Genomic DNA, 12,752 nt, shown 5'->3' on the forward strand with positions numbered 1-12,752 from the left:
TCCCCTCTCCCCTCTCTCTTCTCTTTTCTCTCTTCTCTTTTCTCTCTTCTCTTTTCTCTCTTCTCTCTTCTCTCTCTCTCTTCATAGCCCTAGAATCTATGGTCAAGAAAGTGGTTCACAGTTCATAGGCCACTGCTAGAGTCAGAGAAAGTTTGACTTGCGGGAGTCCTTGAAGAATGAGGCCTCTTACAAGCTCAGAACTAGCTGGTCTTTGTTTTCTCCTTCACTTGCCTTGCAGCCACTGGAAATAGCAGGCCCAGCTCCACACACCACCAGCAAAGAGCACACATTCAAAATCTGGCTCCTTAGCTGGCTGTTGGCAGGGAATACTTCACCCTATGGCATCTTCCCCACAAACCCACCAGAGAACGGTTTTCCGAGGAACCTCCCTTCGGTGAGAGAGAGAGTAAATATACGATTTTGCTGCTCCTCCTTCCCCAAGAGAACAGTGCCTTTAATTAGTGCAAATTGAGATCTGATGAGAGAAATATTCTAAAGATTGCCCACTCTCCCCCGATGGTCAGAAGATAGATTAGAAGCTTGCCCTTAGGTGTATGCTGTTAAAAGTGAGATCAATAGCTATCAATACAGCTGTGCCATGTCATTTTCTTTTAGAAGAAGCCTCAGGAATCACCTTCAGTTAAAAGGTGAGTCAGCCATAGCTGAAGAGGTACAGTGATGTTTAAAATTGGCGACAACAGCTGCAGAAGGAAAGCATGGCAGTGATATTTGAGGAGGGGCGTCGCTAGCAGCTGTGTGGGCAGAGCTGGAGCCACTTCGCTGGCATATATTCCCAGAGCCGTGCTGTTTGGGGGTGTTGATGTCATTTAGAAAATTAGGAACTAAGGTGCAGAACTGCCCTTTTGGGTGTCAGGATGCCACTGACAGGAGAGGAGGAGGAAGGACATGTCCACATGTTAGAATAAATTTAGTAAGTCCTTTGGAAAACACTCAAAACATTTCTGCACGTGGCCAGTGAGATGGGAAAGCTGGGAGTGAAGGAAAGGGAATGGGAAGTGTGAGGCAGGAACAGTGGGGAGGAAAATCTCAACCCTGAGTTGATCTTAGAAAGCAAGGATGAGCTTCTGCCTGGTAGTAGACCCAGCCCCCTCCCCTTCTCCACGGACGCCATTGTTTTCCTCCGTAGGCATTCCCCTCCCCTTTACCTTCCTCAGGGACAGGCAGGTTCTAGGAGGGAAGGTGACTGTTAGATTCTTCACAAGCTCGCCACGATGTTTTGCTGGTGTGTATTTTAGTCTGGGATGCCCTACGTAGCTTCTAATTGTGAGACACTGTCCGGCCTTTGGGTTGAAGCCAATTTCCGTTCTGCTGACTCTCGGAGTACCTTTGGCAAAGATTACAGCATCCGAGCTGGAGATAGGCATTGGGGGGGTGAGGTAGGGTTGCATTTATTAAGCATCTAAGAAGTACTTTACCTGGTTGTGTTTTCTGTTCTCCCCTCCTCTCCCTATTTTTTCTTTTATACAGTTAATTTCCTAAATCTGGTTAAAATGCAGGCAAAGGACACTATGAGGCCTATGAATCTCATTCTTGACAAGGAAATTAGGCACCTGGACTTCATGTAATTACCAAAAGGACATGCTCCTGAGGTGCTCAAGGACACATCTAAACAGGGACAGCTGGAGTGTCCTCAGAGCACAGACTGTTTGGAGAGTTGTATCCAGAGCAGCCTCTTTGAAGGCAGCCTGACTTCATCCTCACTCCAAGAAAACATTCACTTTTTGAGGCCAGTGATCTTGTCTTCTTCCCCTTTTCTGTTTGTTTCCTGTGGCTGCTGTAACAGATGACCACAGATACTAAATATACATTTAGTAGATTCCTTCTCTCACAGTTCTGAAGGTCAGAAGTCCAAAATGAGTCTTATGGCCAATATAAACTACAGTCAGGGCTGTGTTCCTTTCTGGAGGCTCCGGGAAGAATCCGTGTCCTTGCCTCTTTCCGAGAGGCTGCCTGTTTTCCTCGGTTAGTGGCCCCTTCCTCCATCTTCAGCAGCACAGCATCTTCAAATCTCTCTGACTCTCTTGCCTCCCTTTTCCACTAGTAAGGACAGTTGGGTTGACATTGGGCCCACATAGACAATCTAGGACAATCTCCCCATCTCAGGATCAGTTGGTTAGCAACCTGAACTCCAACCTTAATCCCCCTTTGCCATGGACCATAATATATTCACAGATTCAAAGGATTAGGACATGGACATCTTTAGAGGATATCATTCTGCCTACCAACTCATATCTCCCCATTGCTAAGAACAGTACCTGTCATGTATCTAGTGTTCAGTAGATACTTGTCAAATAAATGAGTAAATTCAGCATAAGCTAAATCTTCATCATCTTAAGCAATGTTTTGTTTCAGAGAAGCAACTGAGGGGTGGACAAAGCATGGGGTTTGTTGTTAGAATTCCTGTGTTCAAGGTCTAGTTCTACCATAGAAGAGCTGGGTGTCTGTGGGCAATTTACTTAACCATTCTGAGCCCATTCCCTCATCTATAAAATGAGAACAGCCCTATTGTCTACCTGTCTTGACAGGGTTATTGATTCATCATGTGTTCAGTCATTACATATGAGTCCCTGCTGTGGCCTAGATAGGGGATCAGGGATGGGTTCTCAGAGGAGGTGGCAGTTGAGAAAAGGTGTGATGAAATGAAGGAGTGAGCCTTGTGGATGTTGAGGGGAGCAGGGTCCAGGTTGGGGGAAGGTATGTGGGGAGGCCTTGAGGCTCCATGTGGCTGCTTGTGTCAGAGCAGAGAGGAGGCCAGGGGCTGGAGGCAGACAGGAGAGGGGCCTAGTGTTTGAGTGTCTAGGGCAGTGATGGCGAACCTTTTGAGCTCGGCGTGTCAGCATTCTGAAAAACCCTAACTTAACTCTGGTGCCATGTCACATATAGAAATTTTTTTAATATTTGCAACCATAGTAAAACAAAGATTTATATTTTTGATATTTATTTTATATATTTAAATGCCATTTAACAAAGAAAAATCAACCAAAAAAATAAGTTCGCGTGTCATCTCTGACACGCGTGTCATAGGTTCGCCATCACTGGTCTAGGGCCTTAGACACCATAGTACAGAGTTGGATTTCATGCTTAGTAAGTATGAACAGGAAAGGGACACAATTTGACTTTTGTTTGAAGAAATTACTCTGCTTAACAGTTAGCACAATATGATGTTAAGTGTCTGCTTCAGAAGACTCCAGCGGTAGGGTGGGTGGGAAGTGAGGAGAGGGTAGGAACATGCAGGGACCAGGTGTTAGAGATGATCTTGAGCCTAAGCCCTAGGGCAGTGATGGCGAACCTTTGAGCTTGGCGTGTCAGCATTTTGAAAAACCCTAACTTAACTCTGGTGCCGTGTCACATATAGAAATTTTTTGATATTTGCAACCATAGTAAAACAAAGATTTATATTTTTGATATTTATTTTATATATTTAAATGCCATTTAACAAAGAAAAATCAACCAAAAAAAATGAGTTCGCATGTCACCTCTGACACGCATGTTATAGGTTCGCCATCACTGCCCTAGGGGATAAGAAAATGGACATGCATCATATTATGCTCTCTTCTTGTGTATTTGTTTGAAAATTTCCATAATAAAATGTTGAAAATAGATTTAATGGTCTATGTAAATCAAGCATGTCAAACTCAAAGGCTAACACGGGCCAAATAAACAAGGTTTAAGTTTATGTGGGCCACAAAAGAACAAAAGCTTCAATTTTCACAGAAACGTAGGTTTATTCTGATAGAGACATGCTGAATACAAAGGGCTGAAATAAATGAGTAATTGTTAACATAAAATAATAGAACATTTTAATAAAAATTTATGTTTTTTCTTGAACATTAACTTACCAGACACTGAATAACTGCACAAATTAATTAGCGTAACGCAAATAAACCTATTTTTCTTGTTCTCCAAAAGCAAAATATTTCCTGTTGCGCACACCAAAAAAGTCAGTCCAAGACTAATGATGTGGCAATTGACTGCTAAAATATTTGCTGCTAGTATTAGTGGAGAGAAATGGTGCGCCTGCGCGTAAGGGAAATGAATGCAACACGATTATAGTAATCAGTCATTAGCAAACGTTGTAGTTTGTTATTAATAATTATGTATAACAGGATAGTGTAAAAATTAAGTTATGAAATTTTTATTAAAATGTTTCTTAACATACCGTATATTGGCTGGGCCACAAAAATATTCATTGTGGGCCGCATGTGGCCCACGGGCCGCGAGTTTGACATGCTTGATGTAAATAAATGCCATAAAGTCAGCTGTTAAATCAGGGTTCCTCTGGCTATTGTATAGCCAGTGTGGAGGCCACTGCAATATCTAAATGTTCTGATGGAAGCTTCTGGATGGCACTCAAGGCAAGATGGCCTGGGCTGGGGAAAAGAGGGAGGAGTGGCTGAGGAGTGCTGCATCAGGCCCTGCCATGGCGGCTCTCAGACCCTGGGTCTGTCCTGTTCGGGCATGTTCCCTGGTGATGTTTGGCTGTTTGGGTGTGGTCCTGGTGATGTTTGGCTGTTTGGGTGTGGTCCTGGTCATGTTTGCCTGTTGTCCCATTCTTCAGGGAGACTTATCTCAAAGTTGGACATTCACATGGAACGGGAGGGCTAAGGATGAGAGACTAAATCAACCTGAGCAGAGAAGAGAGAGGGAGAGACATGACCAACCTGAATGGCATTTCCTCCAACTGCATAAAACGGTGGCTATGGGGTGGGATGGGCCATAGTTCTGGACTTTTAGGAGGTTCCATTTGCTCCTCAACACAGGGATTAGCTCTGAGGTTCCCTGCAGTTGGGTATTCATGAAAAAATGAATTTCAATAGCATTTCAGAACCTTGATTCTGTTTTATGCATTATTCTAGGCATCAAAATATGCCAGTTCATTCATTACCTTGTCTTTTAAAAGACGCTAATTTATACCCTCCCTACAACACCTTTTTAATGGAAAAATGTTTGGACTTGTGATGGATCATTTTCTCCTACAGAAAATTTGCACAGCACCTTGTCCATAGAAGTCAAATGCATGTCAGGTCACCTCCAAGCCCCACCCCCTCCTGGTACTTAGCTTCATCCCTTTGATTCCTGAATGCTGAGGAAGCTCTTTGATGTTAATTGGCACATTAAGAGAAACAAGTAAAACGAAAGGGGAAAAAGTCCCCTTCTCATTGCAAAAGTACCATATCCTTTTAAAATTTTTTAAAAGATCAGAAATATTAAAATAAATGGTGGTCTGCCTGTGTGGAATTATTCAGAAATAACCACTGTTAATAATTCAGTATGCTGTAATCTCCCAGCCCCTTTTCTGTTCAACTTTATATACTTTTGGGCTTTAGGACATCTGCGTAAGCATATGAAACAGACCCTCTGCTTTTCTGTGGAGAGAGAGGGTCTGTGTGAAAGTCAGGGATGTTCTTCTGAATGGCAAAGAGAGAACATTCAGTAATGGTTTTTCCATTCAACTTTTGCCAGCTGAGAATGTTGGGAATGTCAGGAATTTTCCTCTACCACTTCCCTCCTTGTTTGAATCCTAATGGCCCTCAGGATGTTTTGGCTTCTGCCCTTGACAGTTCATGGCCCCAGTGTTCTGTGGGAGGGTGAACATTCCTGATTGTGCACTGGCACCTGAGATAGACCAGCACCGGCTCTCAGGATGCTTTGAAGCGACTCCCCAGGGACAGAGCATTCTCTGAAAATCATAGTATAGAACCAATCCCTGCAAGCTCCTGGACCCGATGCCTGAGACTTGGGGCCTGGATAATCCTCATCTGGGGAGGCCAAGCCCAGCTGGAGCCAGTCCTTGTTTGGAAACTTTGTGTATTTTCCACCACTGCTCATTCTTGACATGCCGAGTTTTGCTGCTGTGGAATTTATGATGCCACAAACCTGCGTTTAAGGAATTTTGCCTGAAGCAGACTGGGTGGTCTGAGGGATTAGGACATTTCTTGGAATAATACTTTCCACTGTGTGCTGAGTACACACACACACACACACACACACACACACACACACACACACGATAGTGTGGGATAGGCAGAAGGGAGGTTTGTGTTGCAGGTAAAGCCTCTGTAAAATCAAGAGCCCGGCAAGGGACGGAGATTCTTTCTATCCAGAGCCTGCCTCACCTTGGCCGCGAGTGTTGTCACGGAGCTGGAAGAACCTTCGCTATCACCACCGACCCTATCCTTACCTTTTCCTCCATTTTATAAAATATGAAAAAGTGTAAAGCCAGGCACTGTCTCTGGATTCCGCCTTGAGTCTAGATCTTCATACTACGCCCTATGGTTGGTTCTGAGCACACTGGTTCCCTAGATGTTAATATGTACTACTTCAAAAATAAATTAGAAATCCTGAGTTCAAACCAAAATAAATGGTTTTTTTACTATAAACATTTTTCAGAGTCTTTAAGGTACTAATAATATCTTGTAAGCCTCCAGGGAACATTGTTATATGTGGTGTTTCTCAAACTTATTTGGCTAAGAAAGCTTTTTTTTCCAGAAAGCACCTCAAGGATACAGGGTTCTGCAGAAGACCTTCGGAAAATACCATACTAGGCCATCTTTCCTCCTGTGCCATTTCATGCTCTTCAGAAACCTGAGTTTAATTGCTCTTCCTAATAGTCCGTTATATTGCTAAGCCAAATTTATGTTTTCAGTTCCTGATGGTTAGGCATTGAGGGTAGTTCCAATTTTTCAGCATTATTGATCATTCTAGAATGAATTCTGGTTACTTTGTGATCATCTCTGATTATTCCCTTCAGTAGTGGAATTGTTGAATCAAAGCGTATGAACATTTTCAATGCTCTCAAAATACACTGGCCAGTTGCTTCTACCAGTTGATGAAAGCGGGGACAGGGTTATTAGCATCCATCTGTCAAAGCTGAGGACCTAGGGAGCTCGAAGGCCATTCCCTTCTCTCTTATCCTGTGGACCAGGGATGGAGAACCTTTTTTTCTGCCAAGGGCCATTTGGATATTTATAACATCATTCTCGGGCCATACAAAATAATCAACTTAAAAATTAGCCTGCTGTATTTGATTGAACATTTAATTAACTCACCCGTAATGCCTTGGCAGGGCCAGACCAAATGATTTCTCAGGCCATTCTCCACCCCTGCTGTAGACAGTCAACAATGAAAAAACAAGCATTTCCCCTGGCTGGTGTGGCTCAATTGGTTGAGCATCATCACATGCACCGAAAGGTCACTGGTTCAGTTCCTGGTCAGGGCACATACCCAGGTTGCAGGTTCCATCCTAGGTCAGGGTGTGTGCGAGAGACAACCAATTGATGTTTCTCACATCCATGTTTCTCTCTGCCTCCCCCCTTTTCTCTCTCTCTAAAATGAATAAAAATATATTTTTTAAAGAACAAGCATTCACACATACTAAGGACACAAACAGCCATTTCTTTTGAGGGGACAAATTGGCTTTTCACAATTTCCTGTGTTTCTTCTAAGAGTTCTAAGAGTTATCTGAACACTTTAATTTGGTATTACAGATACTCTGTTTGATAGGGAAGAAAGCATTTTGAATTGGGATCTGTTTTGCTAATTTTCAAATAACCTTTCAAGGTGAGATTTAAAAAAATTTTGTCAACTTCCCCTGATTGTGAACTTGTTTCTAGAAGAAATCTTTTATGGGAGTGCTTTGTCAGTCTTCTGACCCCGTGGAAATTGAATCATGTCACGTTGAGTATTGAGGCTGATTGTGGTGCTTTTGTTTTATATTCGTATGAGGAAAAGTATGTATGTTGTAGGCTGGAAGTGATTTATCCTATTGTCCTCCACAAGTATTATCCTTTGGTCAATGCGTTATTGGGTTTTAGAACTGAGATGCGAACTTGAAGTCATTAAAACTCCCAAGTCCCCGGCAATAAAGTCGTGTAAGTGGGCTTCACCAACAGATTTATTTCAAAATGATTCCATTTGGAGGAAGGAAAGAACAAGTAATGCATTATATACAAAGACCTATTCAATAATTCATGAGACCAGCACACCAGTGACCATTTTAGATTCAGTTCATGGTCTTACAGCTGAAAATGAACTCTGTCTTAGAAGATAGCCACGGTTTGTCCCTCTCTGTGCTTGCGTGCACATGTACCTTGATTTTTGAGATACACATTTTGTACTGATTCTCCTATTTGGTGTGTTTAAATGGACCGGTCTTATATGGAGGCTACTTTGAAAAAAAATGAACATTTTATATGATCGCGCTACAAGGACACTTTTATATGCATTCCCTACCCTTAGCAAAGCAGGACTGTTTCAAAAATACATTGTGGTATTTTTCTTCGTTTGGGCAGAAATTTTTATTTTGTTTTCTACATGTGGAGTGAATTGCCAAAGGATGGATTAAAATAGTTTTATTGATGCCTAATATTACAACAAACACAGTGTTGGGCAGTCATTGACTATGGAAAGGCACACGTGGAAATGGCGTGCTGTCCTCTGGTGAGTCCTGGCAAGAGGCCCAGGCCCTTCAGCTGGGAACTCCTGAGTTCATCCTGAGCTCCATCCGGCCCACAGCCACAGAGGCACCAGCTTCTTTTTAAGGTGGTGCCGTGCATGAGGGCGTGGAGTTGGGCAGGAGTTGCCTGCTTCTGTCCACTCTGTGAGCGCCGCACCAGCAATAAAAGGGGAACAATGAAAAGGAAGCCTGCGGGACTGATGTGGGCAAGTACTTATTCTAGGATAAGTATTGAGTGAAAAATAAAAATGAATGAGTAATACTTTTGTTGTTTGCTGGAAAAGCTTCAGGATCCGTTCTTACTTCCTTCCCTCCCTGTGCCCTCTCCTACTCCCCAATAAAAATGGCTACTTTTTTAAAAAGTTAAAAACCATTTTATTTAAAAATCATTGTTGTTAAAAATGTATACTATTCAGACTCTTGTAAGGAAAATGTACAAATCACTAAGAAATCCCACTGTTAACATTTTGAGAAGCATTTCATACCTGTACACACAGACACCTACACACATTTTACTTAAATTATATTATGCGGCATATGCTGCTTTAAGATTGTTTTTTCATTTAACAGTATGTCAGAGATACCTTTTCCCAGAAATAAAAATCCTCCTCATCATTTCAATTGTTATGGAATATTCCCTTACATACATATACCATTGGTGCATTCTCTATGATTAATCTAGGTTGGTTTCATAATATTTGCTCCCATGTGTAACCAAGATTGTATCTTTGTGTGTATGAAGATAACTCTAGTATATGTTCCTACAAGTGGAAATACTTGTTTAACCAGTATGCACATTTAAACTTTTGATATATATTATCAACAGTGGCTTTGAAAGAAGGTGTTTCTTTTTAAAAAATAAAATTCATATATATTTTAGGTATACAACATGATGATTTGATGTATGTATACATAGTAAAATGATTACTATTGTCAGTGTAATTAACATATCTTCTTATCTTTTTTACTTGTGAAAGCATCTGAAATCTAGCTTTTTGGCAAATTTCCAAATTTAACATACTATTATTAACCACTAGAGGCTCGGTGCACGAAATTCATGCACTCGGTGTGGGGGGGAGGCTCAGCCTGGCCTACACCCTCTCGCAGTCTGGGAGCCCTTGGGGGATGTCCGACTGACGGCTTAGGCCTACTCCCCATGGAGAGTGGGCCTAAGTTGGCAGTCAGACATCCTTAGCACTGCCGCAGAGGCAGGTGAGGCTACCGCTACCACCGCTGCACTGGCCAGCCATGAGCCTGGCTTCTGGCTGAGCGGTGTTCCCCCTGTGGGACATGAGCCTGTCTGGCTGAGCGGTGTTCCCCCTGTGGGAGCGCACTGACCACCAGGAGGCAGCTCCTGCATTGAGCATCTGCCCCCTGGTGGTCAGTGTGTATCATAGCGACTGTTCGTTCCGCCATTCGGTCAATTTGCGTATTAGCCTTTTATTATAGAGGATAGTCATCATGCTGTACATTACAGCTCTAGAACTTATTCATCTAACATAATGACAACTTTGTTCCTTTGACCAACATCTTCCATCCTCCCAGCCACCCTAAACTCCTTGTAGCCACTGTTCTACTCTCCGCTTCTATATATTTAACTTTTTTAGATTTCATATATAAGTGAGATCATGCAGTTTTTTTCTTTCGGTGTCTAGCTTATTTCATGTAGCATGATGTACTCCAGGCTCATCCATATTGTTGAAAATGGCAGGCACTCTTTCTTTTATAAGGCTGGATAATATTCCATTATATATACATATAAATATATGTATACACACAAAGATATATATATGTATATATGTGTGTATATATATACACACACACACAAACATGTATATATGTACATATATATACATATATCTCACATTTTCTTATCCAGTCATTCATTGATGAACACTTAGGTTGTTTCCATGTCTTATCCATTGTGATTAATACTGCAGTGAAGATGGGAGTGCAGATATCTCTTTGAGGCACTGATTTCATTTCTCTTGATTATGTATATACCCCAAAGGGATCTATGGTAATTCTATTTGTAATTTTTTGAGGAACCTTCATACTGTTTTCCATAATGGCTGTACCAATTTACATTCCCACTAACAATTTATAAGGGTTCCCTTTTCTCCACATCCTCACTAACACTTGTTAGCTTTTAGGGTTTTTGTTTAATAGCCATCCTAATAGATGTGAGGTGATATCTCATTGTGGTTTTGAATTGCATTTCCCTGATGTTCAATGATATTGAGCATCTTTTTTATAAGAAAGTCTTAAAATACATTCCCATGTAGTTCAGTGCCTCCCTTACCAATTCCATACTGACTGGATGATAAATCTTTTGAATATTTAATAAATGAATGCCTCATTATTGCTTTTATTTTATTTTAGTATAATTGGACATGGTTTAAAATATTCATTGGCAATTTATATCTCTTCTTCTGTGACCTATCTATCGCCTTTGTCCATTTTTTTTTGTTGTTGTTGAGCTGAATTATCTTTTTCTTATTGACTTTCAAAACCACTCCAAAATATATTCAAAGATACATTCTTCAACTATACATAAAATCTATATGTATCCTGCTTAGGGATAAATGATTCCAGTGACCGATGAGACTTGCTTTGTTCCATCTGGAATGGAGCTCATTGCTCTCACCATTTGTCATGTGGTGGAGGGATGCAACCATCCAAGACCCGAGGGCGGTTGCTGAGGTGCCCTTGCTGCAGTGTTCCTCATTAATGGCTCAGTGAGGGTCTTGTGATCTGTGCAGTCTCCTCTCTTCCTCTTCTTGGGAAACATCTTTTACTTACTGCTGTGTAATTCTAATAAGATTGCCCTGGGTCAGCCATATCAAATAAGTGATGAGCAGCAGAGAAAAGACAATTCATAGGATATTAATATTTAAAAGAAAATTTATTTTTGGCCTTTGCCCAAGAGTGAATTTCATGGTCTGTAAACCATAAGCGTATATGTGTAGTCAAGGAGAAATATTTATATCTGATATGAACCCTGGGAAAATTCTAGGGGGGATTCAGGGATCTTCTAGGGGTGCTGTAGGGTAAAGTTTTACATTTAATTTGGGGTTGCATAAAATGCATTCACTTTGGCCTAAAACTATTTATTGTTCCTAAACAGTTCCATTCCTTGGCTCCCATGTACTATCGTGGATCTGCTGCAGCTGTCATAGTGTATGATATTACCAAACAGGTAAGCATGTCACCTTTAGAATTTAGATATCACTTATGGTGATTCTCTATCTTAGAAAGACCAAAGAAGAGATTTCACTGCTTAAATCTTGACAGTAGCCTGGAATGAGATTTCATAATGTGGTTGTCAGGGATAATGAACACTAGATATTGAGTTTATATCACCTGTATGTAAGGAAGATTCCAGGTTTATCTGCTAACTTAAATAAACAACAGTGAACATTCACATTTATTTATTTATTTACTTCAGAGAGGAAGGGAGAGGGAGAGAGATAGAAACATCAATGATAAGAGAGAATTATCGATTGGCTGCTTCCTGCATACCCTCTACTGGGGATCGAGCGCGCAACCCGGGCATGTGCCCTTGGCTGGAATCAAACCCGGACCCTTCAGTCCGCAGGCCGACGCTCTATCCACTGAGCCAAACAGGCTAGGGCGAACATTCATTTTTAAAATTTGACTGTTTGCCTATAGAGGCAGGGTCATGCCTGCTAGTACTGTTGTCCAGAATGTCAGCTTTTTAGGAAAAGGAAATTTATTTTTAAGTTTTGCATGCTTTATAATTATAAAAGACTTATCTTCTATTAATATTTCAATCACACTACATAAAATGCCAAGGAGAGTGTTTATGTATGGATAGTGTGTTTGTGTACATATAAGTATATTTTTAGTGATCACATTGAGGATCCAGGATATCAACAACTGACTGCAGTGGTTTGCTGACATTTTTTTCCCACTCCTGGAGCGCTGACTCAGTGCACAGGACTGCTAGTGTAATGAGTCATCACAGTCACCATCCAGGAGTTCCTGACCACTTTTACCTAAACGTGGTATCTGCCTTGGCTTGTTTCCTGGAGGACAGTTGTGAGTAAAGGACAGAAAAGAAAACAGACTCTAAAGCAGTGGTTCTCAACCTTCCTAATGCCGCGACCCTTTAATACAGTTCCTCATGTTGTGGTGACCCCCAATTTCATTGTTACAAATTGAACATAATTAAAGCATAGCGATTAATCACAAAAACAATATGTAATTATATATGTGTTTTCCGATGGTCTTAGGCGACCCCTGTGAAAGGGTC

General features: G+C 41.3%; 1 protein-coding gene across 1 annotated transcript in view; it reads left to right on the forward strand.

The window, feature by feature from the left end:
- Nucleotides 1-12,752, forward strand: part of RAB31 (RAB31, member RAS oncogene family) — a 74,284-nt gene that overhangs the window by 22,792 nt on the left and 38,740 nt on the right. The window contains exon 5 of the mRNA XM_014540245.1: nucleotides 11,604-11,675. Coding sequence (XP_014395731.1) covers nucleotides 11,604-11,675 — 72 coding nt within the window. The remainder of the gene's footprint in view (nucleotides 1-11,603; nucleotides 11,676-12,752) is intronic.

This window comes from Myotis brandtii, unplaced genomic scaffold, assembly GCF_000412655.1.
Source record: "Myotis brandtii unplaced genomic scaffold, ASM41265v1 scaffold240, whole genome shotgun sequence".
Taxonomy (NCBI): Eukaryota; Metazoa; Chordata; class Mammalia; order Chiroptera; family Vespertilionidae; genus Myotis; species Myotis brandtii.